This window comes from Astatotilapia calliptera, chromosome 1 (assembly GCF_900246225.1).
Source record: "Astatotilapia calliptera chromosome 1, fAstCal1.2, whole genome shotgun sequence".
Taxonomy (NCBI): Eukaryota; Metazoa; Chordata; class Actinopteri; order Cichliformes; family Cichlidae; genus Astatotilapia; species Astatotilapia calliptera.
The window spans coordinates 24394136-24414975 of NC_039302.1; the positions used below are offsets into that span (position 1 = coordinate 24394136).

General features: G+C 39.6%; 1 protein-coding gene across 1 annotated transcript in view; it reads left to right on the forward strand.

Moving 5' to 3' along the window:
• Nucleotides 1-20840, forward strand: part of smyd3 (SET and MYND domain containing 3) — a 232393-nt gene that overhangs the window by 19009 nt on the left and 192544 nt on the right. Inside the window, exons 2-5 of the mRNA XM_026171213.1 lie at nt 9453-9516; nt 9702-9809; nt 10081-10138; nt 12441-12595. Of these exons, the coding sequence (XP_026026998.1) occupies nt 9453-9516; nt 9702-9809; nt 10081-10138; nt 12441-12595 (385 nt within the window). The remainder of the gene's footprint in view (nt 1-9452; nt 9517-9701; nt 9810-10080; nt 10139-12440; nt 12596-20840) is intronic.

Below are 20840 nucleotides of genomic sequence, written 5' to 3' on the forward strand. Positions count from 1 at the left end.
TGCTGAGGTAGGCCTAATTAGGTGTCTGATAGCGTAGACTTAACAAAATTTACCACATATACGCCCATGTGAGCGCAGCGATCTATCCTCCTGCATATCAATGGAGAAATCCAGCATTTTTCAGTCACTTCACCTAATTTTGAGTGACATCGTTTTATTATTTCTTTTTTTCTAATGTTGATGTTTCTCCCTGTTGTATTTCTTTCACTTCTGGATTTTTTAATTCTTCGCTAATTTCTATTTTATCCACATCTGTGTCATAGATTTGCACTTCCCAGCCACCGTACATAGACGAGGCGTTTGTGTTAAAAACAAAACATGCTTGTGTTTGTGCTTTCCTGATCTACAAAGTCATAAAAGCATATCGCTGTTGTTTGGAGGAAAAAAATTAAAGTAGGCACAACATTCTATACGTTATACTTCACTGACTCTGCTCATTTCTTTTTAAATGGCGTTCATTGTAAACTATGTAGAAAAAAAATGATTTTTTTTTTTCTTGTAAAAATACTTATTGTTACACATTCAGTTTAATTTGATCTAGAATTTGATGACTATTAAAATTACTGAACATATTCTACTGTGAAGGGGGGAAAAATTCTCTGCAAGATGAAAGGGAACCGTATGACGAAGCATTGTCTTGATTAACCGTCTCTTTTGATGTCTTTCGAGTCTGTGTGTGCCCCCTTTGAGTAAAAAAAGTTATTTTGACTGTTTTGTGATTGATTGTTGATTCATGTCAGGAAAATCCCAATTGCATTTTTTCCAAAAACGGGTAATTTTGCATTTTGTTTCTTAAAACTCTGGCCAGTTCCCAGTTGTCACAATACTATTATTATTATTATTTCTGCACAAGTGAGCTTTTCAATCATAATAAACAAATAAACCTTAAAATAAAATCACAAAACAATGCTGACTAAAGTTACAGATTTCCCAGAGGATTATAGGGTCCACCCTTAAAAGGCTGCTTGTTGTTGTGTTCGGTACGATGGGATGCGTTCGTTGTTTCCACAGCGAAGATGTGAGGTGCAGCTTTGAAACAAAGTCCTTTTGAACTTGTTCTTCCAAACTTTGTGGCGCAAATGAAGTGAAAAACCTTCAAACGGCAGACACAGCTCCACTGTTGGTAAAGGTGTTTTCTGTGGTTGCTTCTATTTATTCGTCATCTGTCTTTGCTGTCGCTGTAACCCTCCCAGTTCTTAAGAGTGTTCTTGCTAATTACCATTAGCCATTGAGCCATTCAGCAGTGCAATTTTACAAATGTGCTGGCAGTAATGTTAGAGTGTTAGTAGTGTTAAGTGATTGTGTACCTTTGCCCTGTTAAACAGATTTAGTGATGGATTATTATTGTTGTTGTTGTATATTAATGAACTGTGTGAGTTAAATTTATACAGACCCCTCGTTCGTCAGTAGGAAGTATTACAATCTATTCAGTCCACTTGAAAAGCCACAGTTGACATTTTATCTGTTCAGAATTATAGTGATGCCCAGCACTAATATACTGTATATAAAAGATGGACAAAGTAAAATATCAAGTCCTTTAAAGCTGCATTCTTTTTATTGGCAAACGGGGGCTACTGTTTGTTTCTAAAAGAAGTCTGTTGAGTATAAATCTATGGGAAACGAGTGTTAGGTGGAATCTACACAGGAAGCGGTTTACAGTGACATGGCAGCAAGAATACACTGAAAGTCAACAACATTCAGGGAAGAACATCAGTGATTGCCATATGTGGTAAATGCATTATAGGGTTACCCTGGTAACCATGCCTGAAAGTGCGACAGCAGCAGGAGATGAGCGTTTCACTTCCCAGGGGACGCCCCTTTATTGAATACATCATGAATGATCCCTATTATGTTCATAAAGAATGATAAACAGGATGTAAGTTAGGGCACTCATCACATCTCAGCAGCTTAGTCATGTAGACATGGTCAAGACAACCTTCTGAAGTTAAAAACTGAATATCAGAATGAATAAGAAAGGTGATTTAAGTGACTTTGAACATGGCATCAGATGGGCTGGTCTGAGCATTTCAGAAACTGCTGATGTTCTGGGATTTTTCTGCACATAAATTTCTGGGGTTTACAGCAGGTCACTGGGCAAAAATGCTTTGATGTCAGAGGTCAGAGGAGAACAGCCAGACATCTTCCAGCTGATCGGAAAGCAGCTATAACTCAACTAACTATTCATACAACGGAGGTATGCAGAAGATCATCTCTGGAAGCACAATATATCAAAGCATACAGGGTTATAGCAGCAGAAAGCCAAGAACAGGTAGCTAAGGCTACAAGACTGGAAAATCATCGTGTGGTCTGATGAATCCTAATTTCTGTTGTGACATTCAGATGGTAGGGTCAGAATTTTGCATAAACAACATGAAAGCAAGGATCCATCCTGGCTTGGTTTCAATGGCTCAGGCTGGTGTAATGGTGTGGAGGATATTTTCTGGGCACACTTTGGCCCCCATTAATACCACATAAGCACTGTTTGAATGCCACAGTCTACCTGAGCATTGCTGCTGACCATGTCCACATCCGGTACTAGCAGCGTGTACCTAATAAAGTGGCCCCTGAATGTATACATTATTAGATATGACACTGACAGGTGGCTTTAAAAAGAGAAAATATGCGAACGAAGGAGTCAAATGATGATGTTAGGGGAGAAAAAATGACATTGAGAGCAGGAAGTGAGTCATGCAGAGAGAGAGAGAGTCTGCTTTTTTTCTACGTGCTACTAATGAAAACCATCTAATATTATTCATGAGTTTTCCTACTGTGCCTGCAGTCCAGCCATGGAGCTGCCATCCAGAAGACTATCACTTCACACAACATCTGACAGAGACACAGAGGGAGACGAAGAGCAGAAAAAAGGCAGCTGGAAGAAAGAGTTAGGAAAGGGATAAAGGGAAGGAGTGGTTGACAGAGGAAAAGAGGAAGCATAATAATAACAGAGCATGGCTGGAGATGAGATGGATGTGCTTCCTAGGGGGAATCATAATCTCTGTATGAAAATGAGTCACTTCTATTAAACAATGGAATAGGGTTATTTTGCTGACTAACTAGCTGATGAAGACTAAGGAATGTCGTATCCTTGTCATTTATTATCAGTTTCTATGCTTTTTGTTTTTTTGACCTTCTCGGTCTGTTCTTGTTGTGCACATCTATATTTAGACCATGTTAAATCAGTTGATGTCACACATTGTACTGCGTCAAGGAGCATATGTTCTTGAACTTGTATTGCTTGTTGCCTGGAGGCTAGAGCAGCGCCATCTTTGTATTTGAATCATGAAATACTGTGTAGAAAATGTAAAGTATGCGTGTGGGTGGGTGTATGAACCGAATGATCCCGAATACAACACTTGCTGAAACTGATAAACTTCAAAGTTTTTGATGGCGTGGTGGTAGAAATTTCAGAAGGTTCACGTCTTTTACGCGATCTTTGTTCTATGATTGGATTTTCGTTGCCCAGTTCTCTGATGTGAAACGAGTAAAGGGCGAAAGTATTCGTCTTCATGAGTGTCATACAACTCCTTAAAGAGAGGAAATATTCAGTTACCTTTAGCCAAGATAAAGCGTCTTCAGTCCTGCTGGAATACCTGGATCATGTGACCGTATCTGTTCTTGGTGCTCATGTCTGAGTCAGTGCTAAGTGTTTATCAGCCTTTAGGCGATCACCATAACAGCAGTTTCTGTGCTGCAGCTGTACATTTATACTGCTACTGATAAGCTGTCTGGATTTCTATCTGTTGTCCCATCTCTGCATGCGGTTCTCTTTTCTCAGTGACCTTTTGTCTCGTTTTGTTTGACAGATTTTTATGTTGATATTGGTCATTTGAAATGGTATTCCTTTTCATCTTACAGTACAGTATCAAACTACCAACCTTTGTGCCCAAATGTACTCTCTAAATTTTAGGATTGTGTGTTGATGTATTCAGAGAGGCCCATATGGATCTTTTTGTAATTCTGCCTTTCTACATCACTACACATTAAAATCAATCAAAACGTGATCGCAATACAGACCGCTTTAATTGAAGAGGTCTAATCAAATATTTAATTAGATGTTTCGAGATTACAGCCATTTTTATAAATACTCCCCCAATTTCTGAGGTACAAAAGTAATTGAACAAACTAGCAGCATTTTAATTATAAGAAATATTTTTAATAGTCATGGACATCACCAATTGCTGTGTTTTCCTCCCTTAAGATTTCTGCGAGGCCTTTACTGCAGACGCCTGCAGCTGCTGCTTGTTTACGATTCTCTGCCTTCAGCTTTGTCTTAAGTATCTGAAAAGCATGTTTTATTGGGCTGAGATCAGATGACTGACCTGGCTGTTGAAGAATAGCCCATTTTTTTGCTGTAAGAAATTCTGGTGTCATTTTGCTTTTTGGAGTATGCTTTCGAACAGTTTCAGTCAGTAGTCAAATTACTTTTGAGATACTAAAAATTGGTGGTTATGCATAAAAATGTCTGTAATTCCTAAACCGTTAATTCAGTGCTTTTGTTGCTTCAAACACATCTTAATCATTTGACTTTGTGTGTTGGTGTAAAAATGTAAAATAGCAAAAATCACATCATTGTTTTAGATTTAAGCATGTCAGTGGCCAGTGTTTTATCTGTTGTCACTATAAATTTTGTTCTGACTTAAGATTCAAACATAGTACGATGAAGTGTTAAAAGACTTAAAGAGGCCTTTTGGTTTTCTGTGTTTTCCTTTGTTTGTTTGTGGTAGCCAATCAGAAGAAGTCTGGCTTTAAAGAAGGGTGAAGGGGGCAGAAAAAAAAATTAAAAAATGAGAGGATGAACTGAGGGGCTGCCCCAAGGCCAAGTATAAGATGTATAAGACTTATTTTGAGCTGTGAGTAATGCAAACCTGCTCTGATCCAAGTCTAAGAATAAAAATATAGAGCTGAAAATCACAACAGGTCCTCCTTAAAACAGTTTTCTCTTCTTTTTTTAATCAAGATGTTATTGTTTCCTAGCACAAAGCAGGTGAAATGAAATTTTAAAAGACAAAAAAAAATCATCTAATATAATAATTCAGAAACCAATCCTTCCCAGAGATTGTTTAGCATATTCAATGGTTTTCTAGCCTGCAAAAATATGAACAAATCACATAATAAATAATTTGGTTACATGATTATAATGGAATTCAATTTGAAACAGATATTGAACACATGATGTCATTGTTTACCTTCTAATGGAAAATTGCCTAATATATGCTGTACATGAACATGCAGTGTAGCTTCTACAATGTGCAGCGTCCGAGGGGTCACAGTGAAAGGAAACAAGTACAGAAGTTTAAAAAAATGGGATTGTCACCAGGATTGCTCTCTGGCCTGTGGAAGATGGATGGATTTCCTGTGCCTTGCAGCTTTTAGTTATGATCTGTCTGTGTTTAGGTTTTCCCTTATCCTATCTGTTGTTACTCTGTGTCTCAGACTCCAGCCATGTGTTTCATGAACTGTGGGTGGCTTCCGTGTTTCTGGTTGGTCTCAACATGACAAGAATAACTCTGCTTTCACAAAACTCTGTCCCAGGGTGAAACTATAAATTTAGGGTTGAGTTCCAAGCTGGAAAGGCAAATAGGACACAGCAGCATAACAAAAAACGGGTGGGGGGGGGAAGACAGATGGGAAGGACAGCTGTAAAATGCAGAATCTAGAGAGCAGGGAGGGAAGAACAGGAAAGAAAAGAGTGTTTTGGAAACTTGTACAAGACTGAAGGCGCCTTGAGCCAAATACAACAATCGAGTCTGGTCACACGCTGATAGATGAAACGCTCACAGGAAACACTTAACTTCTGTCACTAATGTTGACGCTCTACAGCCTTTGGTCAGACCTGCGCTGCATTTGTTTATATTACATTTCAGATTTTGCCTTTAAGCTCTTTCTAATGTCATCTACTGCATTCATAGGTCCAGCATGTCCAATCTAATCAAATGTGCCGTTTTCAGTAAGATAAGCCCCGGCTTAATGTATTTAAATCCATCATAACATTTTTTTTCCATTATCTCATATTTCGTGTGTGAGCTCATAATACCATCCGCTGTCAGATTTAATTAGTAGGATTTTTATTATTTTCTCTATTTTCTTTCCTTATTATATGATAAATCCATAAAGACTTGCAACTTATTATTGTATATTAGCTCACGCTAAACCAGCCTTGGGGTGTTCGGCTGTCAGTGCTTATGCTCCATTGTTGGTAATGTGAAGAAATTCTTTAGCGAATGAAATGAATGCTAGGTTCTAAGCACTCTGCTTTGTCATTTGTTTCATGATTTCATGAAGCATGTGTCTGTCATACAGTGGTCTACCATGGAGTTAGAGGGTTTTTTTGTGGGTTTTTTTTTATTTTTTTTACTGTCTCTGTCTTTTTTTTAAATTTTCTTTTCTTTTGTAGAAAATAAGCGATGAGCTCCTTGGCTGTAAAATTAATCCTGCGTAGAAGTCTGAAAACTACAGTGTGAATAAACCTGCGCCTTTAAGTATAAGATGTGAAACAAAGACTTTCTTTCAGTGGGATTAAAAATCTGTAGCACCGTGTAGAAACCTTCTCTGGTGCTGATGGCTGTTTTCTGAGACTCACTTCAATCTGTTTCCCTCCCATGTGACAGGTCAGGCAGGTATTTTACTTTTTGATCCATTTTCCCCGACATGAAATACTTAGCACTTATTAACAGGTATCTGTGTCTGTGCATTGCAGCCATACAGTTTATCAATACATCTTGCTAACCAAGCTTGCTGACCTTGGAAACTGGTCAAGTGGAGGACAAAAGAGGCAGGTCTAAAAAGCTACGTACAGCAGATGAACACTATCTGAAGGTCATGTCCTTAAGAAATACTAAAGAAATCCATTAAAAACCTGACAGAGGACCTGAGAGATGCATCTGGCCCTTCAGTTTGCTGTTTACTGAAGCGTCATCAAAAATGTCTCAGTGGAACGGTGACTGTCAAGAAATCACCTTTTGTTAAGGAAGGGAAATGGTTAGAAAAGGGGGCAGTATGCACACAAGAACTCATGAAGTGATACATTTAGAAATGTTTGGTTCAAATCATCCATATCTACAGAGGAGGTCAGGAGAGAGCTACAACTGTGAGTGTCTGCAAAACTGAGGGTCTGTGATGGTTTGGGCTGAATTTCAGCCACTGATGCTGGAATTTTGAATGCAGAATAGTTCTGTCAGGTTTTGATCCACCATGCAAAACCATCTGGGAAGGATCTGATTGGCAACAGCTTAAATTTTCCATCCATCCTTATTTATAAAGCACCTTAAAACACAAAGTGGTGTGCACTGGAATTAAATAATAAAATTACACAAGATATTTATAAAAAAGATTTTTCAGTATGACAATGATCCCAAACACACTGTGCTAATTCAATAAAACCATACTTGGATAGAAAAAACATAAGGGGACACTGTAAGTCATGGATTGGCCTCTCCAGAGCCCAGACCGCAATATTGCTCAAGCATTGCAATCATCTTGACAGAGAACAGAACAAAAGGCAACAACATTCAAAGAAGAGCTTTGAATGTCCTCCAAGAAACCTGGAGAACTTTTCCTGAAAACTACGTAACCCTTTAAAGCCGGTCGGAGCGGGCACGCTCCGTTTTGCGCAACTATTTTTAAATCCCAGTAGCACTGCAACCACATAAGCTAGCGCAATAATTTTTTTTGCATATGAAACCGGAGGAGTTGTACTTACATCTTATGCCATCAGCTTGTCCTAGATCACAGTTTCCTTCCACATATAGCTTTGCAAAAACTGCATAAAAAGCACTTGCAGCAACAAAAACATAATATTCCAGAAACACGCTTTGCCAATCCGATCAGCTGTTCGTAACACTTCCTACATTGAAATAGACGTCAGTGCGAACGATCGCATGTACGACATGACCTGCCCGAAACCGGAAGTGACGTTATTTTGCGGAAATGTAGTTTTTTTTACCATCAGGGCCTTATGAGCCTATACTTGTGTTTTTAAAAGTTATGTTTGACTTTATGACTTTCTGTGTCGTTTCTGGGATGCTTAGGACTCACATTGCACTGCTGGAAATAGTTTATTTTGATGCATATGCTGTTTTTTTTGCAAATTTGCATTATAATATTTATTTTCGTTTTTCCTGCAGTATATAAAAATTGGTGTATTTCAAAAATAAAACTATGAAGACACTTAAATTAAATTTCCTGTGGTGGGAAACTATTTTGTGCAACTTTTTTGTATTTACAGTTTAGAGGGATAAGCCTCTTAAATTTCTCTAACTAGAAATATATGTTAAAAAACAAAAACGATTTTCAATTTTTTTGTAGTTTATTGCATTTTTTGCAATTTATGTAATTACTATGCACTTAATGCAGACATATTATTAAAATGTGGGCTATAATACTTGTATTGATGTATATCAACTTGAAATGCTCCCAAAAATGGCACTACAACATGAAAAAATATAATATAAGCTCTGGCGGACTTGGTTCTATGCTAGATCTTAAAGGGTTAAAAAATAAATCACTGCACCTATTTCTCATTTTCCTAGTAAAACATAAAGAAATGAGGGATGGCTCAAGACATTTGCAAGTATAATAAATAATTGATTTGAATAGCCTACATTGACTTATGTGTATGCACTCATACACACACACACTGAAAAGATTCCTGTGAGTCACAACTTGTGTGTTTTAGTGATGCCCCCACTACTGGCTGTAATTGGCCTCATGAAGCAGGCTGACACTGCGGTGCTCCGGCTTGTTATCAGGCTGACAGACAAAGTGGAAAGGACAGCAGTATCACTCAGAGAAACACAGCAGACCTCGGAGGCATACGCATACTCACAAAAATACACACAAACACCACCACAAGTGGACGCACAGCTGTCACATGTTGCCATTCCGACACAGGCAAGTTATGTGATGTGGTGAGACTAACCGATGGTGACGGTGAGGAGAGTGCACCTAAAGTATTGCCCTTAAACGACAATCGAATTGGAGCTGGGTAGACAGATAAAATGAGATAATGGACGCACACAGTCAGTTTAATGCGATGAATAGAAAAGGATAAGACGACATCCTTTCACGGTGAAAGGTCAGTACAATGACAGAAGTATGCTTGAGCTGATTTAGGGATTTGTTTGGTGATGCTGAATTTTAACCGTCTCAAAAAGTGTTTAACATATATGGAACAGCTGAATGTTTTTGTTCAAACACTACAACTATCTGTCAGTACAGGAAGACTGGCATCGCAAGTTTTGAAATCTAAAATCCTGGTCCCATTCCAGGCCACCAAGACCTTTTAAGTCATCTCTAGCATTTTCTTCTCTCAGCTGGAGCGTTTTTGTTTGTTTGTTTTTAAAGACAGTGATTCAGCCTTTGAATATTTTATGTCTTTAATGCCACACTTTCTTCTTTTTAGTTAAGAATGTGCGCAGAATTAACACAACTTTTCAAAAATTCCTTCTGTCCAGACGTGAGAGCTTGTTGAGGTGTTCCCAGTGCAAGACGGCTCACTACTGCAATACCGCGTGCCAGGTACAGTGTGTGTGTTAGTGTGTGTGTTTGTGTGTTTTAATCTTTTGGGGACAAAAATCAAGTTCTCATAATGTAAATCATTACATTTTAAAGTGTACACTTTGTTTATGGCTTGTAGCTGGGGTAATAATGGCTATGATGGATGTGTCTGTATACATCAGTGTATTTATATCCTCCTTCTGCAGAAACAAGCATGGTCAGGCCATAAGAGAGAGTGTAAATGTCTGCAGAGCCTCCTACCCAGACTTCCCACTGACTCAGTCCGTCTAGCTGCAAGACTCATCTTTGCCTTGGTATGTTGCTGGACTTTCCCACTGTTCAACTCAGTTAAACTAAATGTGCTCAAAGAAAGCTGCTTAATACCTTTCCTTTTATGCACCATAACAGGCGGGCATTCCTGCTCTCAGAAAAACCAGACTTTAAAGAAATCCATGTCATGTTTCTCAGTGTATGAAAGTTTCAAGGACTTTATCTGGGAGCAACAATAAATACAGCACATAATGCGCATTGATAGGAGAACAATATTTCAGTAACACCAGAGTGAACTGCTCTTTTTCTATGCAGTTAAGTCCGTCTAAGAGCAGCAGTGAGGAGCTCTACACTCTAGAGGAGCATGAATCGCGTAAGTTTGTCTTGCAAGTGTCTGTGTGCGTTTTACCTCACTGTAATAAAGGTTATTAGAAAATGTTTGCTCTTTCACCTGTGTGTTTATTTATATATATATATAGAGAGCGAGCGCATGTGTATATATAATCCAGTCGTAGCCAAATGCAAACTTTTTATTTTCAGCTGGGCTCATTCCTGTTTTAGATGCTATAAGGTTTTCTTTAAAAAACCAAAATCACTGATTTGAACCTTTACAGAACAGGCAAAATGATGTTGACATGTCTTGTTACACTTATTGTAAGTGTATCATAAGAGCTCTAAATTTGCAAATTAGATTATTTTAAATACTGAAAAGCAGAGAAGTCCAGAGCTCCCTCTCTCCACCCACCTTTTTCAGCTTATCAGGTGTTTCTAGGTGAGCTAAGACATGTAGTCTTGGGTCTACCCCAGGTAAGACATGCCCAGGACATTTCACTTGCCACCTGGTGGCATCCTTGCTAGATCCCTGAACCACCTCAACTGACTCTTTTCAGTGTGGAAGAGTAGAAGCTCTACTCTTAGTCCCTCCTAAAAGGCTGAACTCCTTACTCTCTCTCTAAGGGAGAGGGGCCCGGCCGCCTTTTTGAGGAAACTCGTTTCCGCTGCTTCTATCCGTGACATCATTCTTTCAGTCACCACCCAGAGCTTGCATCCGTAATTGAGTGTAGGGACATTGCTTGACCAGTAAATTGCCACTCATGCTCAGCTCTCTCTTCACCACAACGAACCACTACTGTACTAATCCGACATTCTCAAATTCCTCCAGCAGGAGCACCTTGCAACATGCCACCCAGTGACTCCAAGAAGGCTGCGTACTCTGAACTTTTGTTCGGCAACTACAGATAGTCGAGACAAAACGGTGCAGGGCAACAACCCTCTCGGCTACCGGAGAAATCTCCAACATTCAGGCAGTGACCTGCTTAGTGCACTTATGTTTTCTGGAATTTGACAGTGATTATAATTAAATGGCTTTTAATGGCTTTTTAACAATAAGTTAGTCCACTGAATACCTGCACAGTGTTTTGCTGGAGGTTTCTTCTTGTTAAAAGGGAGTTTTTCTTTCCCACTGTTGCCAAAGTGCTTGCTCTTAGTGGGTCGCATGATTGTTGAGGTTTCTCTGTTGTGTTACTACAATATAAATGTCCTTGAGGGAACTGTGGTTGTGATTTGTTGCTGTATAAATAAAATTGAATTGAATCGGATGCAAAGCAATTCTCATTATGCACCCAAAAGACCTTCAGTATCAACATAATAGAAAAAGTAATAATTCATCTCAGAGAATGGATTTTTATAAAAAGACAATGTGGTTCCTGGAGCCAGTAGGTTTTTCTCACTGAGCCTAGCCCCAAGCAACTGGGCCGCTTCCTGTGGCAAAGACAAGTTTTAACTGTGGCTGAGGGAAGAACTGGGGGACAGATGAGCTACTAGAAGATGGATCACTAAAAAGTTGTGCATCTAGAAACAAAACATCAGACTTTTCTCTCTCATCAACTAAGCCAGTAAAACAACAGGCAGTATTTCATCTGAATGCGGTGCAGGTCTCGTTGCTGATGGCAGATTTGGGTAACTGGCAGGTGATTTAGTGTTGGAACTGTATCCAGAAATACTGACTAAACAGACGGCATCAAAGTGATCCTGTGGTTCCCTCTGTACCACTAGAAAGCTCTTTTTCTTTCCATTATTCTGAGATTTTCAACACACACCTGACAAACTGAATGAGATGCCCATGGCTTGTCTTGATTACCCAGTTTCATACCAAAATAAGCAGAGGATGCCTTTTCCCACAAACTCTGTTATGTTTTGTTGCTGTTTGGATATAGTGAAGGATCCACATGTTTAGCATCTGGATCATGTTTACAGTTGCCACTCGTCAAAAAACATGATGCGATAGAGCAAAATGGATTTTTTTAAAACAAATGTTAGATTTTATACAGCGAATATGATGCAGGAGACAGTGTGACGGGTTTAACGATATTCTGCATTTATCTGGCAAAAGTCTCATTGAGACTGAAAGTCCCTTTACAAATGTGATTTAGCAGATGGCGTCAAACATTCTACCTACTTTACACATTAACAAATACGACTGTTAGATACTAGAAATAAGTGAAAACCTGCATCATATGTTATAAAATATCAATTTAGGACCATTTACAGGCAAATTTTAGGAGTCCTCACATCATCACCTTTAAAGAACATTACATTTTTACACCAGAATACCTGGATTTTATGAAGTGTTTCAACTACATTTGTATGATTTTTTAAAAAAAATGTTTTTACAGATCTAACTTCTATGCCTGAGAAGAAGAAACAAGGTCTTTCTCAGCTGGCGTCCATGTTAGAGCTGTACCTGCAACAGGAAGTACCTGACCTGTTACAGGAAATGGGATCAGCACTGCCACCTTCCTGCCAAGAACCCCTCAGCCTCATTGCCAAGGTCAGCTAAATGCACATTTGCTTTTCTGCATAGTAAGAACACCTCATCATGCACATGAATACGCAATCAAATCCCGTGTACCTCCATAAAAAGACACATCACCTCCTCCTTGACTTATCCCACCGCACGTCTGAGATCTTCCGAGCATTCGTAATCAGATCCCCTGTGTTTATGTATTCCCAGAACAACTTCAGGTCTCACTCTCTTAAAACGTACCAGCTGTCTTCGGTGGAACTGAAACCACAAACTCCTGTGTGTTTATCTGCAATTTGCTCTTCCTCTGTTTTCTGTTAGCTTGTGTGACTCCTCGTCATTTCATTGTGTTTGAATTCCATCTTGTGCGCGTGTTCATTGTGTTTTTCCCACCACAGTGATTGCATGCGTGTTTCTCGAATGATTATGAGCCTTTTGATAACACAAAGGTGCAAATAAGCACTTCTTACAAAAAACTGTCATGATCGAAACAAAATACACCAACTTTCTTCATCCAACTTTTCTACATATAAAGCGTCATTTACATTCGACTCAAAGGAAGTCAGATTTAATCAGTGGTTGTTTTCTTTCAACAGATAGCTGTGGATGTATTTCAAATACTGTACTCGTAAGGCGAGAAAGGGCAAAAGTGTTTTGGGTTTTTTTTGTTGCTCTTTTACGTTTCACTGAAGATCGTATAAACAAATCAGACTGCTGTTAGTAGACTGTTCTGTGGACACGTGTGGCTAAGATGGAGGTTTTGGTGTAAATCAGAAGCTTCATGTTTGGAGAAGGGAAAGGTTCACATACCAGTATAAGAGTCTTCCCCATTTATGAAAAGCGGTGGGAAAAACACTGCTTGTTCCTGTTTTGTTGTCAGTGGGCGAAAAAGTCTCGGCATCATTGAAAGAGCAATACATTTAGAATCATGCACGAAGAACAAGATGTCAGCACCTCCAGAAACAGAAACTCAAGCTGGGTGGTACAACGCACACAAGAGTGGTGAGAGATGTATGGAAAAATCTCACTTATGACGTTAATTCAAGAGAAATTAGCTGTTTACTTGAGAAAACCCACAAAAACCCAGAGTTGCACATGTTCTAAACTTCAGAATGATTTAATTTCCTCTAAGCTGATATAAAAGAGTGATCAGCTGTGACTGGTGATATTTAGTTGCAGAAATTGCTGCTGTGAATGTTGTTTAAGGTGATCTCATCACCGGTATATGTGACACGTATTATTACTGGTAATCCTTCTTAGTGGAAAGTTTTCCTTTGGTTAGGGTCGCTCACAGGTCACTCACCAGGTTCACCCACCGGGGGGTGTTTACAATTAGAGCATTTGTGCCACAGTGCAGTGACTCAGCGTCTGACTGGAGACACCAGCAACCTACAGACAGACAACAGGCTTTTTTCTCCTTTGTAAGCCCAGCCACAAAGGCCTGTATTCAAAAGATTGGCTAATGGAGAGGAATGTAAAGTACAGGAGTGCCTTGTTTTTGTAGAAGCACTTTGTGTTAAAATGGCTGTCAGATCAGACGTCGCCTTTATGTCCATCAATTTGTTTTGCTCTCTTTTCCTTGGTTGAGCCTCTGCATGCGACATGTTTGTCTAGAAAACACAAGATTTCGACAGCCAGTGCTCACTGACCTTTAAAAGCTTAAATTATAAAGTAAAATAAAGAAGTCGGAAGTGTCTAATTCAATTCAATTTTATTTATATAGCACCAATTCACAACATCAGTCGCCTCAAGGCCAAGTACCATCTTCAAAACAATCACTTGAAGCCTGCAAATCTGGATATTTGGCATGCAGACCTGTGCCTCGTATAACAGCTGAGTTTTGTTGGATATGACTTATTCGTAAAGAGTTTATAATGTCAATGAAATTCACTATGTAGTCATTAAATTTTAAGAGTAAAGCCACTCATGCTCACACCTTTTACCTTGGTAATATACACGTGATCAGATCTTACGAGGCTGTGAAATGACGGTTGAGTAATCGCTAACGCCGCTTATTTACACTCTCTGCATCTCTTATGTACTAAATCATACACTGCCATCATATACTGATGTGGTCATATGTGATCCATTGGACTAAATCTTTGGGTCTGGTACAGTTGGGTTATCAATCATTCATAATCATGAATCAAGCATTATGCATCTGTGACTGCGCTGTTCCTGACATATTATTCAGTTGGATTTTAAAACACTGCGCCAAGCTTAAAATGAAACCATGATAGAAACACATAAGTGTGGCGTCCTTCCTAATGCCACATGAGCTGTCTATGAAACCAGACGAGGTGGCACAGAAAGCAGTGGTTTAGTGTGTCTGAGAAATATCAGGGAGAAATGGCTGTCCTGCAGCGTGCATTATCTGTAATGTGCTGCATACTGATGGTAAACCTTTTTAACTACCTTTGATTGATTGATTGATTGATTGATAGATTGATTGATTAATTTAAAATATCACCTTCAATAAGATGGGCTAATAAATAAATGTGCCACTATCCAAAATGGTGACTTATCGTCTGCCAATAGGGGGCACTGTGATTGCATGGCCAACAGTCTGTATTTGTAGTGCAAAGGAGTCCTTCATTTCACTTTTGCTCTCTTATGTTTCATATTTGCTTTACCTCCCCTGCCTCTGTTGTTTCTACCTACTGTATGTTTACAACAATGTAAGGACAGTCAGACCTACTCTGTGTACTTCTGTCTGTCCTTATATTTTTGTCTCTCTCTTTGCTCATTATTCTTTTTAATGCAGCCCTTTCTTCTTCCCGTCTCCTCCTCTTGTGGTCGCTCTCTTTAATGGTCCTAGTACATAACAAATGAGGAGTTTATTATTGTGTACTTGGAGCATTCACTGTGCTTAACAAAACAGGTCATTACTGTGAGTGTGCTGTGTGTGCGTGTATGGGCATTTGTGTATGTATACGTGTGTGTTGGAGTTCCTCTCGTGTGGGGGTTTGTTTTCTTTTGTGCCATAAAAGCATTCTTTAGGCTAATAGCTGCTCTATCCCGTGTGCTAATAGTGTCGTACAGAAACATATATGCACGCACGCTGACGCACACAAGGAAGCAGTCCCACATCATCATTACTGCTCTTAATACCCCCAAGAGGAGCAAGGAGGGAAGTAGGGAGAGTTGTATTTGTGTGTGCTACTACTGTGTACTGTGTACGGTCTGCGTATTCACAGTGCTGGGGAAAGGTTTTAGACACCTAACGTGTTCTCGTAACACTATCACGGAGCAGCTTATCAGATTCTTTCTGCAGCACGATGGTGACGACAAACATGGAAACAGAAGAGCAACATCTTCAGGAACGCCTCCTCAGTAGAAGGTCTGCGTGCAGGAAGACTGCAGTGGGCATGCATCGTGTCTGTCCATGTGCTGTTTTTTTATCAGACTGCAGCAGTATAATAAGCGCAAACATGGAGCTCTAACTGTGCTGCTTTCATTGTTTCTTTAAAGCAACTTCCCCACTCTGCAGTGTGTGTGTGTGTGTCTTTAGATCTCACTGTGTGCGTCTCATCTTAGATACTTGCACATATTTGGATTTATGTGTGAATTTCTTTTTGTGCTTATGTGGTTAGTTCGTCTTTGCCTATACTTGTGTGTATTGCTTAGGTAAATGTGTGTGTGTTCTCTAACCAGCCTGCGAGCCTGCGTGTGAACTTATTGTTATGCTGCATCAGCCCTCGCTGCACTGAGACCCATTTCTCACACAAACTCCTTACATGACCGACATGTTACCCCATAAAAAACACACTCCCTCACCCCTCTCTGTCTTCCTGAACCTGGCTCTGTGCGTCTTGTTTTTTCCCTCTCTCGGCCTCACCCGTTTGCTCCGCGCCACCTATCATTTCTCTTCTTCATTGACATTCGCCCTTCTCGTTCCCTCTCTGCCCAAGTTTAGCTTTTGATATGAGGGTTATAAATAGCTCTTTAAAGACACCTCACAGGGCTGTTCTAACAGTCCAGTGCCACCTTTTGAATTTTAAAATCTTGACTTAAAGTAACTCAGAAACATCATAGAAAAGTCTCACGCTTTAAAGCATAAAAATACAGTTTGTACTTTAAGATGATGTTAATGATTTTGAGCAGTGTGCATACAGTAATGCTTACTGTAGCATTATGCACAGAGATGAGTGGGTGGTTTAATGTGTAATCTGAAGATAATTATTAGTGAATATGCAGTTCCTGCTTGATGAAAATATAATATTTTAGTATTAATAATGGGGGAAGTGCTGAAACATGAGCTAAAAATGCCTCATCTATAGTAGCTACCTGGAGACATTGTTACACAGTGGAGGGGGGAGAAGTTGCCCTTAAATACATAGATGCAGTTTACTTCAAATGTGTTCGAACTACTGGAAGCACTCTGTTTGGTTTAGGGAAATGGTGGAAGCTTCAGAGGCTGTTTTGCTGCTGCCGAACAGAAAAGAATGTCTTTTGCAGTGAAGTGAAATGGCGTGTTGAAAACAATCGTCTGTGGATCCTTTTTTGATTGCTGGAAATCTCCACTCCCATTTCCTTACTTGTTCAAGCTACCCGCTTCAAGTATTCTGTAATCAAACTGTGCATAGCATCCCTGTGTTGAGGTGACACACTGTACGCTTTGCACACAAGCGCGTTACTGTAGTCCCTGCATTGGGTGAATTCCCATAATCTTTTCTGCATAGCCAAAAAGCTACAAGAAACATCACTGTGGGACCATGAATCCAGCTTCACACATGTCTCCGGGACACAGCAGGTGTTTGTGTTTGTCTGCAGTACTTTGGGCTGTGTCCCTAATATGGTGCATACAACTGTTTATCAGAGGAACCTTTAAGACCTCCTTACTGTTGGAGCTCCATTCTGGCTGTTCTGTCTTTTATTTAACGTGAGCTTAAAGAAAAAACTGGCTCATCTATTGAGAGAGTGTTAAAAAACAAGAATAAAAGCTGTAGATGGAATATTGGGGGGGGGGGGGGGGGTAAGAAGAATGTGAAAAGAAAACGTCAGAAACGAGCAGAAGAGGGATAGGAACATGTACCTACTCGCACCTACTCTGCTTGATAAAAGGTTTGAAGTAGCTGTATTTATGGCTCTGTGTGCATGAGGCCGTAACTGAGACTCCTGGGAAACACACGCACACACACACTTCTACCTACCTCTCTGACCAAGGTGGAAGCAGGGCAGCTCTCTATGGAAAAGTATGTTGTATTGTTTATTTCCCATATATAGTTACAATTTATCATGGAGGCACACACACACACACATCACCACCACCTGATGTCATGTGTGGACTGTGGTGCCAATAAATTTACACCCCTGCTGAAACTGCTTCACCTTCAATTATAGCAGCAGGAATGAGGAGCGTGTGTGTGTGTGCTGGCGTAATCCTCAGTGTGTGTGTGTGTGTGTGTGTGTGTTTGTGTTGATTCTTATTTTTTGGTCGTTATAATTTTTGGTCTGTTTGCTTGCTGTAATGTAACTTGTGTATATCTGTGTGTAGGAGTAAATCTGCGTGTAGACAGATGTGCGCTGTAGGTGTGTGAGTGTAACTTGTTGTTTCTGTGTAGGAGTAATTTACTCGCACGGCTTTTCCTTATATTTATTGGCCATCTGTTGAGCAGCTAAGTGGGATGCAGACGCCATCAAACTACGGTACTGTAACAAATGGAAAGGTTGTCACTTACCAAACTTTTTGCATGGGAGAATGAAGTAAAACTTCACATTTTTTCTAAATGGATCGACTAAGGAATGCAGATGCATGTATGCAGGAAGGAGAGGGGATGTATATAAATGAGAATATTGCATTTTAATGTTTTTGCCTGTACCATAATGTTTCCTTTTGCTCTTATGGATGCATGTTTGCCTGTATCCGGCGTGTGAAATCATTAAAATAATCCTCTTGTGTATGTCTTAGTATGCTCGGCCTTATCTCTTCAGCATTTCCCTGATCTGCTATTGTAGCTGCCAGTGCCATGGGTTCTACCTAATTAGCTTAGGCTTTGCAAAATCTCACACACACGTACAGCTTTGTGTAATGACTTGGAGTCCATCATCATGGATGAAGTCACAGACAGTATAATGTGAAAAGACTGCATGTGTGTGGGCTCTCGTGGGGAAGAGGTGAGGAGAAGAAGATGAAGAAGGGGGGAAGGAAAGAAAACAAGGCGCTGAAATGACTGGCGGGCCATGGGAAAGGGAAGGAAACAGGAGAAGATGCAGAAAAAAGAGAGCTTGTGAGGAAAAAGATTTCAACAATCAAGATCAGAAACAGGGTTGAGGAGATTTGGAGAAGAAGAGTGGAGGACACAGAAAAAAGGGACAATCTGAAAAGACCGACTATAAATTGTTTTGAGTTTTTGATAAATCTGCATGCCAGATTTAAAATTCTGCAAACTGATTTGACCTGCAGTGTGCTGTAGAAGACGGGGATGTATGCTACATGTTTGAGCTGGGGGTAGGGTTAGCTTAATGAGAAGCTTTTGGCTGCAGCAGCCGCTATCTCTCTCTCTCGTCTCCTTTATCATCCCTCATACTGGCACTGCTCTCTCCTCTGTCGCTCCGGCATCTACAGTAATTACTGTTCTTTGGTGGTTAAGAGGAAAGTAGACGGGAATAGAGCGCGATAACGTGCCAAAGTGTGAGTATTTGTGTATTTTGTTTAATTTCCTCCAGACTTTCCTCTAGAGGGATGTTCCAGGAAGTGTGTTTCCTAAGCTGTCTCTCGCAGATTAGCCTTTCACACCAGCACAGTGACCTGGCAAAGACCTGTTGAAGTAAAACGTTCTGTGCATGTGTTCCAACATGAGGTCATGGATCGCATCCTGACCTTCCACCAAGCATTTCAGCCTGCTCAGTCTGCTCAGCTCTGTAATAAAAGGGTTTTTTAATGGGATATTTCAATAGTGAATTGTAGTTTAGCATGTTGTTGTCATGTTACACAATCCTCTCTCAAATGAAAATATATTTCACATGTTTAATCAGAGTAAAGATTTTCTATTTACACAAAAATGTCTGTGAAAGAAGGGAGGGAAATCCTTAAATCTTTGGCTGTTACACCTTTTTAATCCCTTGTGAAAAATTAAATGATTTGTGATGTATTTGTTTTGCATTAAGGTTGAAAACAGAGGGCAGCATAATTATATGCGTACATGTTGACATTTTTCTTGCACTGATTGGTCACTTGCCTTCCATTAACCTGTGGGTTTATCATCGCTAATCATCATCACTCCTGTACTCATGATGCTTTTATTAGTTATCTCACACAGGACATATAAAGACTATGTGTTAAATGAAGGATCAGCCTACTATTAAACGGTGAACCATGTTGCCTGTTCAATTTTAAAATACTCTGTGTCATAAAAAATGTGCTTTTATAGGGTAATTGCATTATTTTATTCACACCGTTATCTGATCTCATTTCAAATACCTGGGCCAAAACCACACTATCTGCAACACATTAATATCACTGATATTATAATACGAATACTATAATACTAACGTTTTCTGCCTACATGGATATAGTTTTCTTAAAATGTTTCAAATTAACTCTAAATATTTTAAAGACATACAGTCTGATTCCTTATTTACCGCTTTTTAAAAATAATAATAAAGACTGCTAACACACACATGCACACACACACACACACACACACACACACACACACACACACACACACACACACACACACACACACACACACACACACACACACACACACACACACAGGCACACATTTGTTTGTAACTGATTGGACAGACAAATATGAGACCAAACAGCTTTGGGAAATTGTTTAATCTGGTTATAACAGTTCTCCTGCCCCCTTGGGAAGCAGACTGTAGGTATGCCAGATGGCCAGTCTGCCACTGAAAGTAGCTTTTTTTTTTTTTTGTTATAATTTGGAGCTTATGTTTGGGTGTTGGCTAAATAATTGTGAGTATTTTAAGCCATTTCCCCAAACCGTGTATTTGGGTAAATTTCTCTGGTCATCTGCCTTGTAGGTTACATGATGTTTCCTGGGTGAGGCTGTGCCCTGTTTAGAAGCCTTAACACTTAGAGCACATTGTGCAGGTTACTTTTGCATACATTCAGTCATATACACAGTAATTTGGAATTAGCTTTTTTGTGCTGTTCCCCACTGTGTGGATTATTTGTCACATAATTAAAAACACTGAGAAATGTATAATTTGGATTTTCCTCTATTTAAGATCCCGGCGCTGTCGCCTTAATAAGTGCAAAAAATAGTATAAGGGCATCATATTAAAAGAAAAATACATG